The sequence below is a fragment of the Mugil cephalus genome, chromosome 14 (genome assembly GCF_022458985.1).
Source record: "Mugil cephalus isolate CIBA_MC_2020 chromosome 14, CIBA_Mcephalus_1.1, whole genome shotgun sequence".
NCBI lineage: Eukaryota > Metazoa > Chordata > Actinopteri > Mugiliformes > Mugilidae > Mugil > Mugil cephalus.
The window spans coordinates 21861189-21883702 of record NC_061783.1 but is presented as its reverse complement, the minus strand read 5'-3'; the positions used below and the strand labels follow the sequence as shown (position 1 = coordinate 21883702).

Here is a 22514-nt window from a genome sequence, read left to right as displayed (position 1 = left end):
CATGTCAAGTGAACTATATGTTGTGATATTTATCACTAACAACAAGTCCATTTCATGGTTCACTTTCACCAGGATTTGGTTTCGTAGTCTTGGTGCATGTACCAGGCACTTTGAACATAATGAATACATGATAAACCTGAGGGTCACAGAGTTACTGGATGTGATAGGTAACATTAAACCTAAGAAGTAAATAATTGATGAGTTTCAGTTCTTCAGTTCTAAGTGACTGGTTTGGAGTTTTATCAGGAGCATCTATGTGGGAACTTACGTTTAAGGTCAGACTTTAGAAATGTGAGTAATCAAAACCCAGAGGCTCATTGGTGTCAGTTCATCATTAACCAACATCACACATATTCTCAGTGTTTCCTTGATCTCCAAATATGATGACGGTTAAACTGACAAAGCTGCTTGTTCACAACCTGGAGAATCACATCAGGTCTATTTATTTTGTTTTGAAATGTTACAATTAGTTTTCACCACTTATATTAAGAAAAGGTGTTGATCATCAGCTCTTTGTTAGTGACCACAACAACACACTGAAGAATAAAAATGATATTGAGATCACTCCAGTATATGTCATTGTTTATTATAAGCTCTCTCTTTGTTTATTTGTTTCTTTCTCAGGTGTCCACATTTTACAGATCAGGACTGGATGTGAATGAGAGGAAACCACTGACGAAGTTACTGCTTTAACGCAGTATAGTTATGAATCCACACCTGGCTTGATTAAGCTGCGTCTTTTTATCCTGGCTCAGCAATCATGCAACCAATTATTCCAAGAATTTATCCAACTTTTGTGCAGTAAACCTCTGATAAACACCTCGAAGCTTGTGGCGACATGCAGCCACTCTTTCAGGCCTTTAAATAAATAAATAAATAAATAAATGAATAAATAAAGCTTGTTGTATTGAACGTTTTACAGCAAATCCACACACGTTTTACCAACTGATTACAGTTGTCATTTCAGAACGAAGGAAAAAGAAAAAAAAGGAAAGAAAGAAAAATCCCCATTACGCAGTCGGTGGAAACTCCCCTCATTTTACTTTCGGATTCAGTCAGATCTCGACCAGCTCAAGTCTTGACCACATGTGAAATAAGATGATGAAGTTAGTTTTGCTGCTTCTCTTGTGTCATTATCATCATCAGGTAAGATCACATCCACATTCTTCATCGTCTTTTTCTTTGGATTATTTCCACTCGACTCTGTTCCTCAGATCTGCTGCAGCTTCGAACTATCATTTAGTTTCACTTTCAGTTCAACTAATAACACAAATAAAACACTTACTAGATGCTTCATATGTGTGATTATATTTTATTTATGTGTTTACTGACGTTATAAACCGTAACACGGCTTCCTGTTGTATGTTTTCTTGCGCGTCTACTTGTGTACTTACGGTACTGGCATGCATTTCGACTCGTGTGTCATATTCTCTGTCCTGTCTCCAGAGAGAACCTCACTTCTCTTTCCTACAATACCACCTTAATACAGTGTAAACTATTTAACACACACAACTAAACGTAGTGTTTAAACTTCCACACGAAGAGCAGGATGCAGGAGCACGGAGTTAATAGGGAAATAGTTGATATAAATACCTCAACAATACATGAAATACATTCATATAAAATCATATTGTTATAAATATCACGTTTAAAATGAGTCAACGTCCAATAACAGACGTCAACATCTTTAAACATGTCTAATGATATTAGTCTATTGAATAATTTCATCAACATTTAGTCATAGATTGTTTTACATCCTGTGATAGATAATGGAGCCTGATCAAATGCACTGAAAACCTATTTTATTTACCCACTTAACCAAGAGAACCTTTATTATTATTATTATTATTATTATTATTATTATTATACAGGCCTCATGTGACTTGAGTGGCGTTTTGTCCTGACTAGACACGCCCCCTGCTGGTGTTAATGTCTGAACTGAACGTGAATTACTGTGAACATGATGGCTTCGTTTCATATTACAGTTCCTGTTATTGAGTGAGTCCAAATTTTGTCACTGCATCTTCTGGGAAACAAACTTCCCAGAGTTTGTGGGAGCAGCAGAAGTTGAAATCAGTCCAAGCAGCTGGTGACTTGGTCTAAAGTCTTTACAGAAACAGAACAAGATGAAAACTTTGCTTTTGTTGCTTCTCTTCTGTCGTGTTTCATCAACCTGTAAGATCTCATTCACATTCTTCACCATCTTTTCTAACTTTTCTAATATTTTAACAGAAATCTACCATATTAGTGACGATGAGTCTATTTATGTTTCACTCGCATTATAAATGTTGTTTGTTCCACAGTGAAACATTCACTGAGTTATTGCAGCACTGGATTCTCTGGAGTCTCAAACCTTCCAGAGTTTCTGTCTATGTGAGGTTATGTTTATGTGTTGAAGTGATTGATGAGATCCAGACTGTGTACTGTGACATCAGCACCAAGAAATTAGAAATAAAACTGAACTGGCAGAAAAAACTATTTAATAATGATCCTGATCAATATAAGTTGTTCACTGATGATTGTTATAAGCATCATCCTCACATTTCCACTCATTATTCCTAATCATTTTTAAGGAAACGAGAAGTGAGTTTTATTTGAAGTCTTCAAATATTTGTAGTGTTTAAACTTCCACACAAGTCATCAGCGTCCTGGAGGAGAGTTAATAAAGACACAGTTCATATAAATACCTCAACAATACATAAAATACATTCACATGAAATCATATTATTATAAATATCACGTTTAAAATGATTCAGGTGTCAACATCTTTAACATATGTTTAATGATATTAGTCTAATGAATTATTTCATTAATATTTAGTCATAAATAGTCTTGCAACTATTATTATTGTTAATAATAATAATAATAATAATAATAATAATAATAATAATAATAATAATAATACGGACCATGTGACTTGAGCGAAGTTGGTCTGCATTAGACACGACCGCTACTCTACAACAAAATTCAGAGAAACTGATCACTGCTGGCCTTTACTTTTTTTAGAAAGTAAGATGAACGAATTATGTGTTTTTTCTCACTTCTGTCGCTTTACATCTGAAGATAAAATTAATTTAAATGTTTTCGCGACATGTGCAACAGTAATTATACTTGTATGTCCTTCCTGGATGGTGACGCTACTGGTCCACCTTATTGGGAAATACATAGAACTACAAAATAAAAACCCATCAAAACGTCTTAAAATGAAAACTATTCCCATCATAATTTCAGATCATAAAAAAGAAAATCTCTGTCTTCACAAACTAATTCCTTTTCAGACTGTACAGTCACCACTTACTTATTGACGGAGTGAATGAATGATTGGGAAATTACTCTCATCGCTTTTATTTTGAAAAGTTGTTCTTGCATGCGCTCTGAACAGATTCATTACTAAACAAAATAAGAACTGGCTTTTACCTCCAGTAGTAGATTTACTTTCGAATTTAGACACACAGCTCTTTACCAGCTGATGGCCCAATGTCTTCATCAAAATAAATAAATAAATGATAATGAAAAAAATGAAGCCTAAGGCCATATTTTAATTTAGTGTCATTCATGTAATTCTTATTACTTTTATTTACTTTAATAGTGACATTATATTTGTTGTTTGTTCCACAGTGAAACACTCACTGAAGTTTTACACCACTGTCTCCTCTGGAGTCCCAAACCTTCCAGAGTTTATGGTTGTACAAGAGGTTGATAACATCCAGGTGGCTTACTGTGATGGCAGCAACAAGATAGCAGAAACAAGACAGGACTGGATGGAAATATTATTTGATGACAATCCTCAAATCAGTACACGGCACACTGAGCAGTGTTTTCAGATTCAACCTCCCCTCTACAAAAACAGACTGAACAGTTTTATCCAGGTCTTCAACCACAGTGAAGGTTCAGGTAGGTCTACATATTCCAGGTTTTATTAACAGTTGGTTTGTGAAGGACATTTCTCTCCACCAGTCATTTAGAACTGAAGGAGCTTCTTGGATGAAACATCTCCAAGAAACTCAGCAAGTCCACCTTTTAGTTTTAGTTTGTTTTTGACGTACCGTGTCCTGGATGACTGAGAACCTTCACATTCAACAGTGGTCACCAGCAGATGGTTCCCATTTATCAGTTCAACAGTCTTGGATATAAAGACAATACTTTAGTACAAATGACAAATGAACCATCTGATCTGATCTAGTTCATCACATTTTCTACCAATCAGTAGAAAAGCCCTCGATAAATACAAGACCTCCACTGACTGTGTTTGACATGAATGTGTTGACTGTTTGTTGAATGACTGCCCATAAATAAAAAAGATCATGATGACTAAAGGATGCTACTGAAACCATTCAGATTACACTGCAGCGTCTACAAACCAGAGCATCACACAATGGATCATCATTTAAAATCATTCAGATATTTATACATCACTGTTCGTTGTGATCTCTGTTGTCTCTCTCTCAGGTGTTCACTTTTTACAGAGAATAGGAGGCTGTGAATGGGATGAAACGACTGGAGAGGTCACTGGTTTTCTAAAGTTAGGTTATGATGGAGAAGACTTCATTGAACTGGATCTGAAGACGTTGACGTGGACCGCTCTGAGACCAGAGGCTGATATTATCAAACAGAAATGGGATGAAGATACAGTTACAATAAGAAACAATAAGAAATTCCTCACTCAGATTTTCCCTGAGTGGCTGAAGTTGAGTTTGAAGTATGGGAACAGCTCTCTGCTGAGAACAGGTAGAGTCACATGACCTGATGTAGTTTGGTGAACACTATACTGTTTATTGTATATTTGTTGTATTATCAGTTCACTGAGTCTGACTCTTCTTCTGAGAAAGATGAAGAGATGTTTGACAAGAAAGAACTAATCCCCTCACTTTTTATTACTCACCATCATTGGTTCAGTATATTCTTTAATATATTTTATGACCATAGATCAGCTCAATCTGTGTTTGTGGTTAATCAGCAAAGATGATCATGTTAGAAATACATAGTATGTAACTGATTCCATGTATCTACCTGGTTCATTTCAATTCAATTTTGTTCCCCTTCCTCCTCTACATTCTTTCTCCCTCCAGACGTCCCCTCAGTGTCTCTCCTCCAGAAGACTCCCTCCTCTCCAGTCAGCTGCCACGCTACAGGTTTCTACCCTGACAGAGCCATGATGTTCTGGAGGAAAGATGGAGAGGAGATTCATGAAGGAGTGGAACATGGAGAGATCCTCCCCAACCATGATGGATCCTTCCAGATGAATGTTGACCTGAACATTTCATCAGTCTCACCTGAAGACTGGAGGAGGTACGACTGTGTGTTTCATCTCTCTGGTGTGGAGGACGACATCATCACCAAACTGGATGAAACACAGATCAGAACCAACTGGGGTAAGAGGACATGAATGTGGTTAGTTGGATATTTAAGGCCTTGTCCTGCAGGTTAGTTGGTAATTTATCTAATCTGGATTGTTCTTAATCTTTTGTGATTGTTCTTTATTCAACAGAGAAGCCCAGTAACATGACCACCATCATCATCATCATCTCTGCAGTGGTTGTTGTTGTTATCGTCTTTGCAGCAGCTGCTGGATTCATGGTTTATAAAAAGAAACAAGGTGAGCTACTTTGATTTAGTCTTTGAGTTGAATCCTGCAGTTTGAAGCATCCAGCAGTAAAAGCTGAGTAAGTCTCAGAGTCAGGAGAAGTCAGGAGAACATGACTATACTATGATGATGAGGGAGAGAAGTGATGAAGAAAGAAACAAAGTGAGAACTAAACAGAAGAGCAGAGTGGATTTATTCTTCAGGTTGAGTGAGTAGAAGAGGATCATATTCACTGGAGATAAGATGATGAAAGATATTCTGACATTAACAACTGGAACTGAAATGACCTGTCTTTACTTTTCATTTCAGACCAAAAGGCTCCACCTGGTAAGTAAAACTTATTTTATTCTGTTTCATATGATCTAACAAACTGTTGATGATTTCTCCAGACTATGAGTTGACCTTTAACTCTGTTTGTTTCTGACCTTACAGATAGTGGAGACATCTCTGAGCTCTCTGAGAGACTGAATCCAGGAACCTGACTGACAAACACAGTTCACTGAGTCACCTTAGAGGATATGGGATTTTCATTATTAATGCATCAACTTATCATAGTATTAGTACTAATAGAAGAAACATGTAATGGCTTCCAATACCATGAATTACATTTATACACTAACAACTTTGCTAAAAACACCTGATACTAGATTCCTGAGACCACGTTTGTTTCTATTCTAAGACATGATCTCATGGAGTCTGCTGTGCTGCTTCTACTTTATATTTTTTCATGTGCTGACCTTTAGCTTCAAATGAGGAATCAGAGATGTTTATGCAGTCTGGTACTGACTGTTGTAATACACTTTTTACATCTCTTAGTGAGTCATCCAGGTTCCTGTCTAATGTGATTCAGTTTTTTATCAGATCAATTAATGACTGTACAGCTGGAGTCCAGTGATGAGTCATAACAACACTGAACATGAACAAAGAGCCTCCACAGGGTTGCTCCAAAACTCTGATCACACTAACAAAGACCACGTCTTAATTGATGAAAGTAAGTTTATTGGTAGACAGGTCATGAGAGAAATGGATGGAGGGATGAGAAGGGGAGGAATGAAGTGAAGGGCTGAATGTGTAAACATGATGGTAGAGGTTAGGACATAGTTTTATAGGTACGTTATAATAAAGTATTGATAATAATACTTGAATATCAGTGTCATATGTTTTACTGTCTAACATTTCAGAAATGTCTCCAGTTTTCAAAACATTTAAATATGTGTCAAATGTATCAACCTATTGATGTTTCGCATAAAGTCTCTGATTTTTCAAACATTGTCTCCATTATTCACATTTAGATTAGTTCACATTATATTTCTGACACTAAACTTTGGGTAAAACTACATTTTCTGACAAATTCTGAGGAAAATAAAATCTAGTTTACTGTGTGTCCATTATATCGATGCAGAATAAGAACCAGCAATAATGATTCATGTGAAAAGACAATAGTGCTGTCACTGATCTTTTTCTGACAACTCTACAATAAATGTTTCTATCCACTGCAGAACAAAAGTACACACCAGACCCTGTTAGTCAGTTATGTGTCTACAGACCAGATCAAACTACCTTCAGCATCACAGACCACTTTCTCTGACCTGTAATGTTTGTGTCTCATCATCTAATTCTCTGTTAAATATTTAGAGCCACCTTCCTCTCAACTAATTACTATATATTGGACGCTTCTTTTCAGAGTCAACATCCCACAAACACATTTATGTCAAATTATGTGATTAAGAAACAAACCTTTATTTGTCCCATAATTGGGAAATTGCAGTTTGCTATCTATCTATCTATCTATCTATCTATCTATCTATCTATCTATCTATCTATCTATCTATCTATCTATCTATCTATCTATCTATCTATCTATCTATCATCTTTATTGTAGCCCATGTAACATTATAGAATTAAGAAATCCAATTCCCCAGATGAAATTATGTTTTTGTGCTTGGTTTAAAGCACAAAAACATTTTGCAGCGCGTTTCATGATGACGCATCTATCTTTGTTTTTTGCAGCACGTTTTCTCGTTTGCATCACGTTCCTCTTTTTGTACTTCGTATAGACTTGTGTTTGAGTTTGTGATTTTGCATCGTTTCTGTACCTGAAGCTGTTTTCTCGAATTGAGACGTATTGGGTTGTTGCCGTCCGTTTGGCCCGTGTCGGCCACCGTAGGTTACATCTCGGGGGAATGACTTCTTGTCCTACACGCGATTCATCTATGCAGCGCAGTGACTGGGATTCGTGGCTTCATTAAATGTAAAGTAATTGTAATTTACCATGCCTTATGGCAGGCAAATCCACACACATCCACACATTTTACCAACTGATTACAGTTGTCGTATCAGAACGAAGTAAAAATAAATAAATAAATAAATAAATAAATAAAAAATCCCCATCACGCAGTCGGTGGACTCTCCCACATTTTACTTTCGGTTCAGCCAGCTCACGGTCAGTAGGAATCTTGACCACATGTGAAATAAGATGATGAAGTTAGTTTTGCTGCTTCTCTTGTGTCATGTTTCATCATCAGGTAAGATCACATCCACATTCTTCATCGTCTTTTTCTCTAAATTATTTCCACTCGACTCTGTTCCACAGATCTGCTGCAGCCTCAAACTATCATTTAGTTTCACTTTCAGTTCAACTAATAACACAAATAAAACACTTACCAGATGCTTCATATGTGTGATTATATTTTATTTGTGTGTTTACAGACGTTATAAACCGTAACACGGCTTCCTGTTGTCAGGTTTTCTTGCGCGTCTACTTGTGTACTTACGGTACCGGCATGCATTTCCACTCATGTGTCATATTCTCTGTCCTGTCTCCAGAGAGAACCTCACTTCTCTTTCCTACAACACCACCTTAATACAGTGTAAACTACTTAATATAAAACAAAATAAAACCATGATTTATTACTAATCGTTTTAAAGGAAACGAGAGGTGAGTTTTATTTGAAGTCTACAAATATTTGTAGTGTTTAAACTTCCACACAAGTCATCAGCGTCCTGGAGAAGAGTTAATAAAGACACAGTTCATATAAATACCTCAACAATACATAAAATACATTCACATGAAATCATATTATTATAAATATCACGTTTAAAATGATTCAGGCGTCAACATCTTTGTAATATGTCTAATAATATTAATCTATTGAATAATTTAGTCATAAATTGTTTTGCAACTATTATTATTAATATATCATCATCATTATTATTTAATTATTTATTTAAATTATTATTTTATAATAATAATTTAATAATAATAATAATAATAATAATAATAATAATAATAATATATAATAATACAGACCATGTGACACCTACTCTACAACAAAATTCAGAGAAGCTGATCACATCTGCTGGACTTTTTTTTAGAAAGCAAAATGAATTAATTATGTGCTTTTTCTCTCTTCTGTCACTTTACATCTGAAGATAAAATTATTTTAAATGTTTTTGCGACGCTACTGGTCCACCTCTTATTGGGAAATATGTAGAAATACAAAATAAAAACCCATCAAAACGTCTTTTAATGAAAATTATTCCCATTATAATTTCAGATAGAAATAAAAATGAAAATCTCTGTCTCCACAAACTAATTCCTCTTCAGACTGTACACTCACCATTTACTTATTGACAGAGTGAATGAATGATTGTGAAATTACTCTCACTGCCTTTATTTTGAAAAGCTGTTCGTGCATGCGCTCTGAACAGATTCATGTTACTAAACCAAGTAAGAACTGGCTTTATCTCCAGTAGTAGATTTACTTTGGGATTCAGACACACAGCTCTTTACCAGCTGATGACCCAGTGTCTTCATCAAAATAAAAAATTAAAAATTAAAAATCAGGATGAAAACGTTGTTGTTGCTGCTTCTCTTGTGTCATGTTTCATCATCAGGTAAGATCACATTCACATTCTTTATCATCTTTTCTTTAAATTCTTTCCACTCGACCTTACATGTTGCTCTGTGTAATGGCTTTAACTGTTCTCACACAGTTGATGTTTTACCAGACTCCTTCTATCAAATGAAGCCTAAGTCCATATTTTAATTTGGCATTATTTATATAATTTGTATTACTTTTATTTACTTCAATAGTGACATTATATTTGTTGTTTGTTTCACAGTGAAACACTCACTGAAGTATTACACCACTGCCTCCTCTGGAGTCCCAAACCTTCCAGAGTTTATGATCGTAGTACAGGTTGATGACATCCAGGTGACTTACTGTGACGGCAGCAACAAGATATTTGAACCAAGACAGGACTGGATGAAAAAATTATATGATGAAAATCTTGAAGTCTGGAAATTGCACACTGAGCAGTGTTTTGAGATTCAACCACAGCGCTTTAAAAACAGACTGAACAGTTTTATCCAGCTCTTCAACCACAGCGAAGGTTCAGGTAGGTCTACTTATTCCAGGTTTTATTGACAGTTGGTTTGTGAAGGACATTTCTCTCCACCAGTCATTTAGAACTGAAGGAGCTTCTTGGATGAAACATCTCCAAGAAACTCAGCAAGTCCACCTTTTAGTTTTAGTTTGTTCTTGACGTACCATGTCCTGGATGACTGAGAACCTTCACATTCAACAGTGGTCACCAGCAGATGGTTCCCATTTATCAGTTCAACAGTCTTGGATGTAAAGAAACTACTTTAGTACAAATGACAAATGAACCATCTGATCTCATCTAGTTCATCACATTTTCTACCAATCAGTAGAAAAGCCCTCGATAAATACAAGACCTCCACTGACTGTGTTTGACATGAATGTGTTGACTGTTTGTTGAATGACTGCGCATAAATAAAAAAGATCATGATGACTAAAGCATGGTACTGAAACTATTCAGATTACACTGCAGCATCTACAAACCAGAACATCACACAATGAATCATCATTTAAAATCATCTTCAGATATTTATACATCACTGTTCATTGTGATCTCTGTTGTATCTCTCTCAGGTGTTCACATTTTACAGGTTATGAGTGGCTGTGAATTGGATGAAACGACTGGAGAGGTCACTGGTTTTGAACAGTATGGTTATGATGGAGAAGACTTCATTGAACTAGATCTGAAGATGTTGACGTGGACCGCTCTGAGACCAGAGGCTGATATTATCAAACAGGAATGGGATGAAGATACAGTTACAATAAGAAACAATAAGAAATTCCTCACTCAGATTTTCCCTGAGTGGCTGAAGTTGAGATTGAAGTATGGGAACAGCTCTCTGCTGAGAACAGGTAGAGTCACATGACCTGATGTAGTTTGGTGAACACTATACTGTTTATTGTATATTTGTTGTATTATCAGTTCAATGAGTCTGACTCTTCTTCTGAGAAAGATGAAGAGATGTTTGACAAGAAAGAACTGATCACTTCACTTTTTATTCTTCACCATCATTGGTTCAATATATTCTTTAATATATTTTATGACCATAGATCAGCTCCATCTGTGTTTGTGGTTAATCAGCAAAGATGATCATGTTAGAAATACATAGTATGTAACTGATTCCATGTATCTACCTGGTTAATTTCTCCATAATCTAAATTATTTTTGTTCCTCTTCCTCCTCTTTCTCTCCCTGCAGACGTCCCCTCAGTGTCTCTCCTCCAGAAGACTCCCTCCTCTCCAGTCAGCTGCCACGCTACAGGTTTCTACCCTGACAGAGCCATGATGTTCTGGAGGAAAGATGGAGAGGAGATTCATGAAGGAGTGGAACATGGAGAGATCCTCCCCAACCATGATGGATCCTTCCAGATGAATGTTGACCTGGACATTTCATCAGTCTCACCTGAAGACTGGAGGAGGTACGACTGTGTGTTTCATCTCTCTGGTGTGGAGGACGACATCATCACCAAACTGGATGAAACACAGATCAGAACCAACTGGGGTAAGAGGACATGAATGTGGTTAGTTGGACATTTAAGGCCTTGTCCTGCAGGTTAGTTGGTAATTTATCTAATCTGGATTGTTCTTAATCTTTTGTGATTGTTCTTTATTCAACAGTGAAGTCCAGTAACAAGACCACCATCATCATCATCATCTCTGCAGTGGTTGTTGTTGTTGTCGTCTTTGCAGCAGCTGCTGGATTCATGGTTCATAAAAAGAAACAAGGTGAGCTACTTTGATTTAGTCTTTGAGTTGAATCCTACAGTTTGAAGCATCCAGCAGTAAAAGCTGAGTAAGTCTCAGAGTCAGGAGAAGTCAGGAGAACATGACTATACTATGATGATGAGGGAGAGAAGTGATGAAGAAAGAAACAAAGTGAGAACTAAACAGAAGAGCAGGGTGGATTTATTCTTCAGGTTGAGTGAGTAGAAGAGGATCATATTCACTGGAGATAAGATGATGAAAGATATTCTGACGTTAACAACTGGAACTGAAATGACCTGTCTTTACTTTTCATTTCAGACCAAAAGGCTCCACCTGGTAAGTAAAACTTATTTTATTCTGTTTCATCTGATCTAACAAACTGTTGATGATTTCTCCAGACTATGAGTTGACCTTTAACTCTGTTTGTTTCTGACCTTACAGATCCTGAGAACATCTCTGAGCTCTCTGAGAGACTGGATCCAGAAACCTGACTGACAAACTCAGTTCACTGAGTCACCTTAGAGTATATGGGAGTTACATTCATCATGCATCAACGTGTCATAGTATTAGTACTAATAGAAGAAATTTGTAATGGCTTAGAGTTTGAACATGAATTACATTTATACACTAACAACTTTGCTAAAAACTCATGATACTAGATTCCTGAGGCCACGTTTGTTTCTATTCTAAGACATGGTCTCATGGAGTCTGCTGTGCTGCTTCTACTTTATATTTTTTCATGTGCTGACCTTTAGCTTCAAATGAGGAATCAGAGATGTTTATGCAGTCTGGTATTGACTGTTGTAATACACTTTTTACATCTCTTAGTGAGTTGTCCAGCAGTCGGTTGCAGGTTATGGAGAATGCTGCTGGTAGACTACTAACTGGATCAAATAGACCTTCTCATATCAGCCCTCTTCCTTTTCACTGGCTCCTTGTGGCTTTCAGAAAACTGTTTAAAGTTTTCTTGTTAAGGCTCCTGTCTAAGGTGATTAAGTTTTTTATCAGATCAATTAATGACTGTACAGCTGGAGTCCAGTGATGAGTCATAACAACACTGAACATGAACAAAGAGCCTCCACAGGGTTGCTCCAAAACTCTGATCACACTAACAAAGACCACGTTTTAATTAATGAAAGTTAGTTTATTGGTAGACAGGTCATGAGAGAAATGGATGGAGGGATGAGAAGGGGAGGAATGAAGTGAAGGGCTGAATGTGTAAACATGATGGTAGAGGAACCCAGGGATTGAGACTCGGGGTGGGGGCACATCTCAGGAAGCTTCAGATCCTTGTTAACCTGGTTCCTGTAATGAAAGATGGAAGAGGAAGAAAAGGAAAGAGAGGGATGGGGAGGTGTGGGGGTTGAGACCTGAGACAGACAGAGAGAAGGTTAGGACATAGTTTTATAGGTACGTTATAATAAAGTATTTATAATAACACTTAAATACAGTGTCGTATGTTTTAACTAACATTTCAGAAATGTCACCAGTTTTCAAAAAACATAAATATGTGTCAAATGTATCAATATTTTTGTGCTGTTGTTTCACAAGTTTAATAAAGTATTGTTTCAAACATTGTCTCCATTTATTCACATTTAGATTAGTTCACATTATATTTCTGACATTTAAAGTTTGGGTAAAACTACATTTTCTTACAAATTCTGATGAAAATAAAATCTAGTTTACTGTGTGTCCATTATATCGATGCAGAATAAGAACCAGCAATAATGATTCATGTGAAAAGACAATAGTGATGTCACTGATCTTTTTCTGACAACTCTACAATAAATGCTGCTATCCACTGCAGAACAAAAGTACACACCAGACCCTGTTAGTCAGTTTATGTGTCTACAGACCAGATCAAACTACCTTCAGCATCACAGACCACTTTCTCTGACCTGTAATGTTTGTGTCTCATCTTCTAATTCTCTGTTAAACATTTAGAGCCACCTTCCTCTCAACTAATTACTGTATATTGGACACTTCTTTTCAGAGTCAACATCCCACAAACACATTTATATCAAATTATGTGATTTAGAAACATTCAGGTCAGATTTGACCCAGAGGACAACAGGAAGGTGAAGTAGTGAGTTGTGGTGTCATAAGTAACAATGTTTGAATTTATTTCACATTATCAACCCCAGCACCACTACTCTTTATCATGGATTTACTGCATCTAATATTAAATGCTAGCATCTAGTGGACACCGGTGGTAACTACTGGACCTGAAATGACTTCTGTTGTGACACAGATTCCCTTGAGACGAAGGGTTAGACGTATTGGGTCGTTGCCGTCCGTTTGGCCCGTGTCGGCCACCGTAGGTTACATCTGGGGGGGGGGGAATGACTTATTGTCCTACACGCGATTCATCTATGCAGCGCAGTGACTGGGATTCGTGGCTTCGTTAAATGTAAAGTAATTGTAATTTACCATGCCTTATGGCAGGCAAATCCACACACATCCACACATTTTACCAACTGATTACAGTTGTCGTATCAGAACGAAGTAAAAATAAATAAATAAATAAATAAATAAATAAATAAAAAATCCCCATCACGCAGTCGGTGGACTCTCCCACATTTTACTTTCGGTTCAGCCATCTCACGGTCAGTAGGAATCTTGACCACATGAGAAATAAGATGATGAAGTTAGTGTTGCTGCTTCTCTTGTGTCACTTTTCATCATCAGGTAAGATCACATCCACATTCTTCATCGTCTTTTTCTTTAAATTATTTCCACTCGACTCTGTTCCACAGATCTGCTGCAGCCTCAAACTATCATTTAGTTTCACTTTCAGTTCAACTAATAACTCAAATAAAACACTTAGCAGATGCTTCATATGTGTGATTATATTTTATTTATGTGTTTACTGACGTTATGTTTTCTTGCGCGTCTACTTGTGTACTTACGGTACCGGCATGCATTTCGACTCATGTGTCATATTCTCTGTCCTGTCTCCAGAGAGAACCTCACTTCTCTTTCCTACAACACTACCTTAATACAGTGTAAACTACTTAATATAAAACAAAATAAACCCAAAAGTTATTGAACAGAAATCTACCATATTAGTGATGATGAGTGGACCCAGAGAGGCCTTAATAAAATTATAATACTGGCTTGGCCGGCTGTTTGGGGGCCCAGTAAAAATTATTTTCATGGGGCCCAAAATCTGTAGCGGCGCCCCTGGACGCAGTGAATTAATGATTGCGAAATTATACTCATCGCTTTTATTTTGAAAAGCTGTCCGTGCATGTGCTCTGAACAGATTCATTACTAAACCAAGTAAGAACTGGCTTTATCTCCAGTAGTAGATTTACTTTGGGACTCAGACACACAGCTCTTTACCAGCTGATGGCCCAATGTCTTCATCAAAATAAAAAAATAAAAAATCAGGATGAAAACGTTGTTGTTGCTGCTTCTCTTGTGTCATGTTTCATCATCAGGTAAGATCACATTCACATTCTTTATCATCTTTTCTTTAAATTCTTTCCACTCGACCTTACATGTTGCTCTGTGTCATGGCTTTAACTGTTCTCACACAGTTGATGTTTTACCAGACTCCTTCTATCAAGTGAAGCTTAAGTCCATATTTTAATTTAGCATTATTTTTTTTTAATAGAGACATTATATTTGTTGTTTGTTCCACAGTGAGACACTCACTGAAGTTTTACGTCACTGCCTCCTCTGGAGACCCAAACCTTCCAGAGTATATGAGCATAGGACGGATTGATGACATCCAGGTGGGATACTGTGATGGCAGCAAGAAGATATTAGAAACAAGACAGGACTGGATGAAAAAAATAGTCGATGACAATCCACAAATCTGGAAATGGCAAATGCAGGACTGTTTTGAGATTCTACCTCCCCTCTTCAAAACAGACTGAACAGTTTAATCCAGCTCTTCAACCACAGTGAAGGTTCAGGTAGGTCTACATATTCCAGGTTTTATTAACAGTTGGTTTGTGAAGGACATTTCTCTCCACCAGTCATTTAGAACTGAAGGAGCTTCTTGGATGAAACATCTCCAAGAAACTCAGCAAGTCCACCTTTTAGTTTTAGTTTGTTTTTGACGTACCATGTCCTGGATGACTGAGAACCTTCACATTCAACAGTGGTCACCAGCAGATGGTTCCCATTTATCAGTTCAACAGTCTTGGATGTAAAGAAACTACGGCCCCATGCAGACAGGAACAACCCCAAATACAAATAAGATAACTACAAATCCAATGTGATAAAATAGAGATAAGAGGAATAAAAATCATGTAAAGGCTTGATTAAAAAGATGAGTCTTGAGCCTCTTTTTAAAAGTATCAACAGTCTCTGTGGCCCTGAGGTTCTCTGGCAGGCTGTTCCACAATCGGGGGCCATAATAACTGAATGCCGCCTCCCCATGTGTCCTAGATCTAACCTCTGGTATTATTAAAAGGCCGGCGCTGGAGAACCTCAGGTTCGTGAGGGTTGGTACGGTAAAAGTAAGTCAGACAAATAAGAAAGCCCAAGACAGTTAAGACATTAAAAAACTACTAAAAGAACCTTAAAATCGACCCTGAAACGCACAGGGAGCCAGTGCAGCAATTTTAAAACTGCCGTAATGTGCTCTCACCCTCTGATCCTCGTCAGCACACGAGTAGCTGAATTTTGTAAAAGTTGTAAATTGTAAGTGTTCTTTTTAGGAAGACCAGAGAGCAGAGTATTACAATAATCCAGACGACAAGAGATAAAAGCATGCATCAGCACCTCCGTTTTAGCCTGAGAGAGAAACGGGCGGACTCTGGCTATATTCTTGAGATGGTAAAAAACCTATCTTTGCAATATTTTCGATATGCGGAATAAAACCAAGCTCAGAGTCAAAAATCATGCCCAGATTTTTTACAGATTGTAATATCTTAAAATCCTATAGTTTTGGTAGAAGTTTCTCTCTCTGGCGTTCAGGACAAATGACTAAAACCTCTGTTTTAGCCTGTTTGAGCTGTAGGAAATTCTCTGCCATCCATGACTTAATATCTAAAATACAGTTTAAAAGGGCATCAATAGGCCCTGTGTCATCAGGAGACACGGCAATATACAGCTGTGTATCGTCAGCATAAGTATGAAAGTTGATGCCGTGTCTCCCGATGACGTCCCCCAGGGAAGCATATATAACTTAAAAAGAGTTGGGCCTAGAATTGACCCCTGGGGAACCCCACACTCAATCTCATGGGTTCCTGAGGAACAGGTATCCAGACTTACAAAGAAGCTTGTATCAGAGCGGAATGAGATGAACCGGTTAAGAACAGTGCCAGAGAGGCCGACCAGGTGCCTCAGTCTGTTAATTAAAATACGATGGTCTACTGTATCGAAGGCGGTGGTTAGATCCAGCGGAACAAAGACTGTGAGTTTATGGTCATCTAAAACGCACCTGATGTCATTTAAGATCTTTAAAAGGGCTGTCTCTGTACTGTGGTTCATCCTAAAACCAGACTCATACTTCTCTAAGACGTTGTTCCTACTCAAGAAATCATTTACTTGAATAAAAATATTTTTTTTCTATAATTTGCTTAAAAATGGTAAATTGGATACTGGCTAATAGTTATTAAAATTATTTTGGTCCAAACTGCACCACCACCGCCTTATAGATTTGGGGAAGACCCCTGTCTGAAGAGAGCAATTCACCATATATAGCAGATGTTCCTCAAAGAATCCATAAACTGCTTTAAAAAACGGTGTGGGAATTGGGTCTAAAAGGCAGGTTGTGGGCTTTACTTGGGAGAAAACTCGACCAAGTGTCCTCGCATCACCCAGGGCAAAACTCTCCAGTGTTTCCTCGTGTAAAATCAATGATCCAGGTGCGTCAATGGTTAAAATATGTTGAGGTAAAAGACTCGACCTAATGTCATTGATTTTACCTCTGAAGTGGTCTGCTAAGTCCTCACAAAGGGCGTCACTAGGTATTTTGGATGATCTGTTAAAATTTGTGTTGGTTATACAATCTATTGTGGAGAATAGGAATTTGGGGTCGTTTTAGTGTTCTGTGATTAGTTTGTGGAGGTGGGAAGTTCTGGCCTGTTTGACTGAGTTATTGTAAGTTTTGAGGAGTTCCTGTAATATTTCATAATGAACTATAAGCTTTGATTTTCTCCATCTCCTCTCAGCACTCCTGCAGTTTACTTTTCAGATGTTTAATTTCTTCATTCCTCCACGGCGGTGTAGGTTTCGGTTTAATTATTTTAGTAACAAGTGGAGCCACTGAGTCCAGCGCTGATTTCAGTTTGTTGTTCAAATCATCAATAATAAAATCACAGGACGCTGGTAAAATCTCTGCAGGAGTGCTCTGTAAGACCTGGATAAAATTTGCAGCCACTTCAGGAGTAAAGTAGCGTGTCCTCACTGTTCTCACCGGGGCCTCCCGGTGGTTAAAACTGGTGATGTTAAAAAAACACACAGAAATGGTCAGACACAGCCAGATCCATGACAGAGGACACAACCACGGACAGGCCATAAGATATGACCAGGTCCAGGGTGTGCCCCCTGCTGTGGGTCGGCTGCGTGGCATGTTGAGTAAAATCAAAACACTGTAAAATGTTTAAAAGTTCTCTGGACATAGAGTCCGAGGAGACATCCACGTGTATATTAAAATCACCAGTTATTAAAATAATGTTATATGATGTGTGAGTAATTGATAACAGATCGGAGAAGTCTCTGATAAAAGAGGAGGAATAACGGAGTGGTCTGTAGATTGTGAGACAGAGGATAGGTGGGCGGCTTGTTCGTCCGTGTGTGATAATTGTTGGGATTGTGTGTATATTGTCCGGTGCTTCTGGGGCAGTGAGGAGGGGTTGTGTATAGTGTGTGTGGATGCAATGGGTGAAGAAGGCGTGTCAGTGTAGGTGAGTCAGGAGGTGGAGTGGATGGTCAGGTCTATGTTAATATATAAAAGCCTTGAACCCTCCTGTTTTGGGTGGAGGCCATCCCGTTTAAAAACGCTGGGCCTATTTAAAAACACGGTAAAATTGTCCACAAAGGGTATACGTTTAGTCATGCAATGGGCCTTCAGCCAGGTGTGGAGCTGACGGTGGACCGGAGCCGCTTCCTGCAGCCGCTTCCCCGTATCCAGCAGGTGGTCAGTAAGTTCAATAAAATCTTGCTTGAGGACCTCAGACTGCTGACTCCTGAGGTCGTTAATGCCAGCCTCAATGACCACCGTGGAGGCCGAGCTCTGTAATCTGAAACCATTTAGATTACACTGCAGTGTCTAGAAACCAATCATCACACAATGGGTCATCATTTAAAATCATCTTCAGATATTTATACATCACTGTTCATTGTGATCTCTGTTGTCTCTCTCTCAGGTGTTCACATTTTACAGCTTTTGGACGGTTGTGAATGGATGAAACGACTGGAGAGTTTACTGGTTTTTCACGGTTTGGTTATGATGGAGAAGACTTCATTGAACTGGATCTGAAGACGTTGACGTGGACCGCTCTGAGACCAGAGGCTGAAATTATCAAACAGAAATGGAATGAAGATACTGTTGAAATAAAAGACTATGTGGAATTATTCACTGGAATTTATCCTGACTGGCTGAAGTTGAGTTTGAAGTATGGGAACAGCTCTCTGCTGAGAACAGGTAGAGTCACATGACCTGATGTAGTTTGGTGAACACTATACTGTTTATTGTATCAAGTATCGTATGACCATAGATCAGCTCCATCTATGTTTGTGGTTAATCAGCAAAGATGATCATGTTAGAAATATTTAGTATGTAACTGATTCCATGTATCTATTTGGTTCATTTCAATTCAATTTTGTTCCCCTTCCTCCTCTACATTCTCTCTCCCTCCAGACGTCCCCTCAGTGTCTCTCCTCCAGAAGACTCCCTCCTCTCCAGTCGGCTGCCGCGCTACAGGTTTCTACCCTGACAGAGCCTTGATGTTCTGGAGGAAAGATGGAGAGGAGATTCATGAAGGAGTGGAACATGGAGAGATCCTCCCCAACCATGATGGATCCTTCCAGATGAATGTTGACCTGGACATTTCATCAGTCTCACCTGAAGACTGGAGGAGGTACGACTGTGTGTTTCATCTCTCTGGTGTGGAGGACGACATCATCACCGAACTGGATGAAACACAGATCAGAACCAACTGGGGTAAGAGGACATGAATGTGGTTAGTTGATAATTTATCTAAAGAGACCGTAATGGTGTAAAGAAAAGAATAATTCCATGCAGTAAATACCTCTGCTCTAACCTTCTTTATCTGGACTAGTTTTAATCTTCAGTTTGTTCTTTGTTCAACAGAGAAGCCAAGTAACATGACCACCATCACCATCATCTCTGCAGTGATTGTTGTTGTCGTCTTTGCAGCAGCTGCTGGATTCATGGTTCATAAAAAGAAACAAGGTGAGCTACTTTGATTTAGTCTTTGAGTTGAATCCTACAGTTTGAAGCATCCAGCAGTAAAAGCTGAGTAAGTCTCAGAGTCAGGAGAAGTCAGGAGAACATGACTATACTATGATGATGAGGGAGAGAAGTGATGAAGAAAGAAACAAAGTGAGAACTAAACAGAAGAGCAGAGTGGATTTATTCTTCAGGTTGAGTGAGTAGAAGAGGATCATATTCACTGGAGATAAGATGATGAAAGATATTCTGACATTAACAACTGGAACTGAAATGACCTGTCTTTACTTTTCATTTCAGACCAAAAGGCTCCACCTGGTAAGTAAAACTTATTTTATTCTGTTTCATCTGATCTAAAAATCTCATTCTGCTTTTTATTTACTATGAATGGACCCTTTACTCAGTTTATTTCTGACCCTACAGATCCCGAGAACAGCTCTGAGCTCTCTGAGAAACTGAAACCAGAAACCTGACTGACAAACACAGTTCACTGAGTCACCTTAGAGTATATGGGAGTTACATTCATCATGCATCAACGTGTCATAGTATTAGTACTAATAGAAGAAATTTGTAATGGCTTAGAGTTTGAACATGAATTACATTTATACACTAACAACTTTGCTAAAAACTCCTGATACTAGATTCCTGAGGCCAAGTTTGTTTCTTTTCTAAGACATGGTCTCATGGATTCTGCTGTGCTGCTTCTACTTTATATCTTTTCATGTGCTGACCTTTAGCTTCAAATGAGGAATCAGAGATGTTTATGCAGTCTGGTATTGACTGTTGTAATACACTTTTTACATCTCTTAGTGAGTTGTCCAGCAGTCGGTTGCAGGTTATGGAGAATGCTGCTGGTAGACTACTAACTGGATCAAATAGATATCAGCCCTCTTTCTTTTCTCTGGCTCCTTGTGGCTTTCAGAAAACTGTTTAAAGTTTTCTTGTTAAGGTTAGTGTCTAAGGTGATTAAGTTTTTTATCAGATCAATTAATGACTGTACAGCTTGAGTCCAGTGATGAGTCATAACAACACTGAACATGAACAAAGAGCCTCCACAGGGTTGCTCCAAAACTCTGATCACACTAACAAAGACCACATCTTAATTGATGAAAGTTAGTTTATTGGTAGACAGGTCATGAGAGAAATGGATGGAGGGATGAGAAAGGGAGGAATGAAGTGAAGGGCTGAATGTGTAAACATGATGGTAGAGGAACCCAGGGATTGAGACTCAGGGTGGGGGCACATCTCAGGAAGCTTCAGATCCTTGTTAACCTGGTTCCTGTAATGAAAGATGGAAGAGGAAGAAAAGGAAAGAGAGGGATGGGGAGGGTGGGGGTTGAGACCTGAGACAGACAGAGAGAAGGTTAGGACATAGTTTTATAGCAACGTTATAATAAAGTATTGATAATAATACTTGAATATCAGTGTCACGTGTTTTACTGTCTAACATTTCAGAAATGTCACCATTTTCAAAACATTTAAATACGTGTCAAATGTATCAATGAATGTTTGGCTTTTTAATAAAATCTTCAATTTTTCAAAACATCGTCTCCATTATTCACAATTAGATTAGTTCACGTTATATTTCTGACACTAAACTTTCACTAAAACTCAAATTCTGAGTAAAATAAAATCTAGTTTACTGTGTGTCCATTATATCGATGCAGAATAAGAACCAGCAATAATGATTCATGTGAAAAGACAATAGTGCTGTCACTGATCTTTTTCTGACAACTCTATAATAAATGCTGCTATCCACTGCAGAACAAAAGTACACACCAGACCCTGTTAGTCAGTTATGTGTCTACAGACCAGATCAAACTACCTTCAGCATCACAGACCACTTTCTCTGACCTGTAATGTTTGTGTCTCATCATCTAATTCTCTGTTAAACATTTAGAGGCACCTTCCTCTCAACTAATTACTATATATTGGACGCTTCTTTTCAGAGTCAACATCCCACAAACATATTTATATCAAATTATGTGATTTAGAAACATTCGGGTCAGATTTGACCCAGAGGTCAACAGGAATGTTAAGTAGTGAGTTGTGGTGTCATAAGTGCATTGTTTCAAGTGTAAACTATGTTTTAATTGATTTCACATTATCAACCCCAGCACCATTACTCTTTATCATGGATTTACTGCATCTAAATTTAAATGTTTATTGTTCATTAATACGAAAGGCGAGTTTAATTATTTGTGTTCTGTCTCCATCTAGTGGACACCGGTGGTAACTACTGGATGTTTCTATGAGGCAGGACACAGTGTATTCGGTCATATTTATAAGAACAGGACAAATCAAAAGTTGAGCTTGATGATAAAAACTAAACATTAATTATTAGAGTTCAGATTAAACATGAATGTGCGTGTGTGTCAGATTTCAATCCATCAAATGTCAAAGCTTTGGTGGCGCTGGAGAAAAATCTGATCAAATCATCATTTTCAGCTTTAATGAACTTAAATAA

General features: G+C 37.9%; 2 protein-coding genes and 1 pseudogene across 4 annotated transcripts in view; all 3 read left to right on the top strand.

Moving 5' to 3' along the window:
* Positions 1-1021: 1021 nt before the first annotated feature.
* LOC125019729 (major histocompatibility complex class I-related gene protein-like) lies at positions 1022-13246 on the top strand. The gene is made up of 8 exons (XM_047604694.1): positions 1022-1146; positions 3619-3894; positions 4450-4728; positions 5070-5372; positions 5489-5596; positions 5894-5911; positions 6017-6412; positions 12514-13246. The coding sequence occupies exons 2-7, from the start codon at positions 3681-3683 to the stop codon at positions 6064-6066; spliced, it is 972 nt and encodes a 323-aa protein (XP_047460650.1). The 5' UTR covers positions 1022-1146; positions 3619-3680; the 3' UTR covers positions 6067-6412; positions 12514-13246.
* The window catches only part of LOC125019706 (major histocompatibility complex class I-related gene protein-like), a 33027-nt gene continuing 18288 nt past the window's right edge, over positions 7776-22514 (top strand). The window contains exons 1-7 of one of the 3 annotated variants that reach the window (XM_047604668.1): positions 7776-8109; positions 9710-9985; positions 10543-10821; positions 11168-11470; positions 11587-11694; positions 11992-12009; positions 12115-13246. In XM_047604668.1, the coding sequence (XP_047460624.1) occupies positions 8061-8109; positions 9710-9985; positions 10543-10821; positions 11168-11470; positions 11587-11694; positions 11992-12009; positions 12115-12164 (1083 nt within the window). In that variant the 5' untranslated portion in view covers positions 7776-8060 and the 3' untranslated portion in view covers positions 12165-13246. Of the gene's footprint in view, positions 8110-9709; positions 9986-10542; positions 10822-11167; positions 11471-11586; positions 11695-11991; positions 12010-12114; positions 13247-22514 lie in introns of those variants that run through there. The other 2 variants (XM_047604670.1, XM_047604669.1) reach the window with 2 other exon arrangements.
* Positions 14017-21590, top strand: LOC125019704 (annotated as a pseudogene).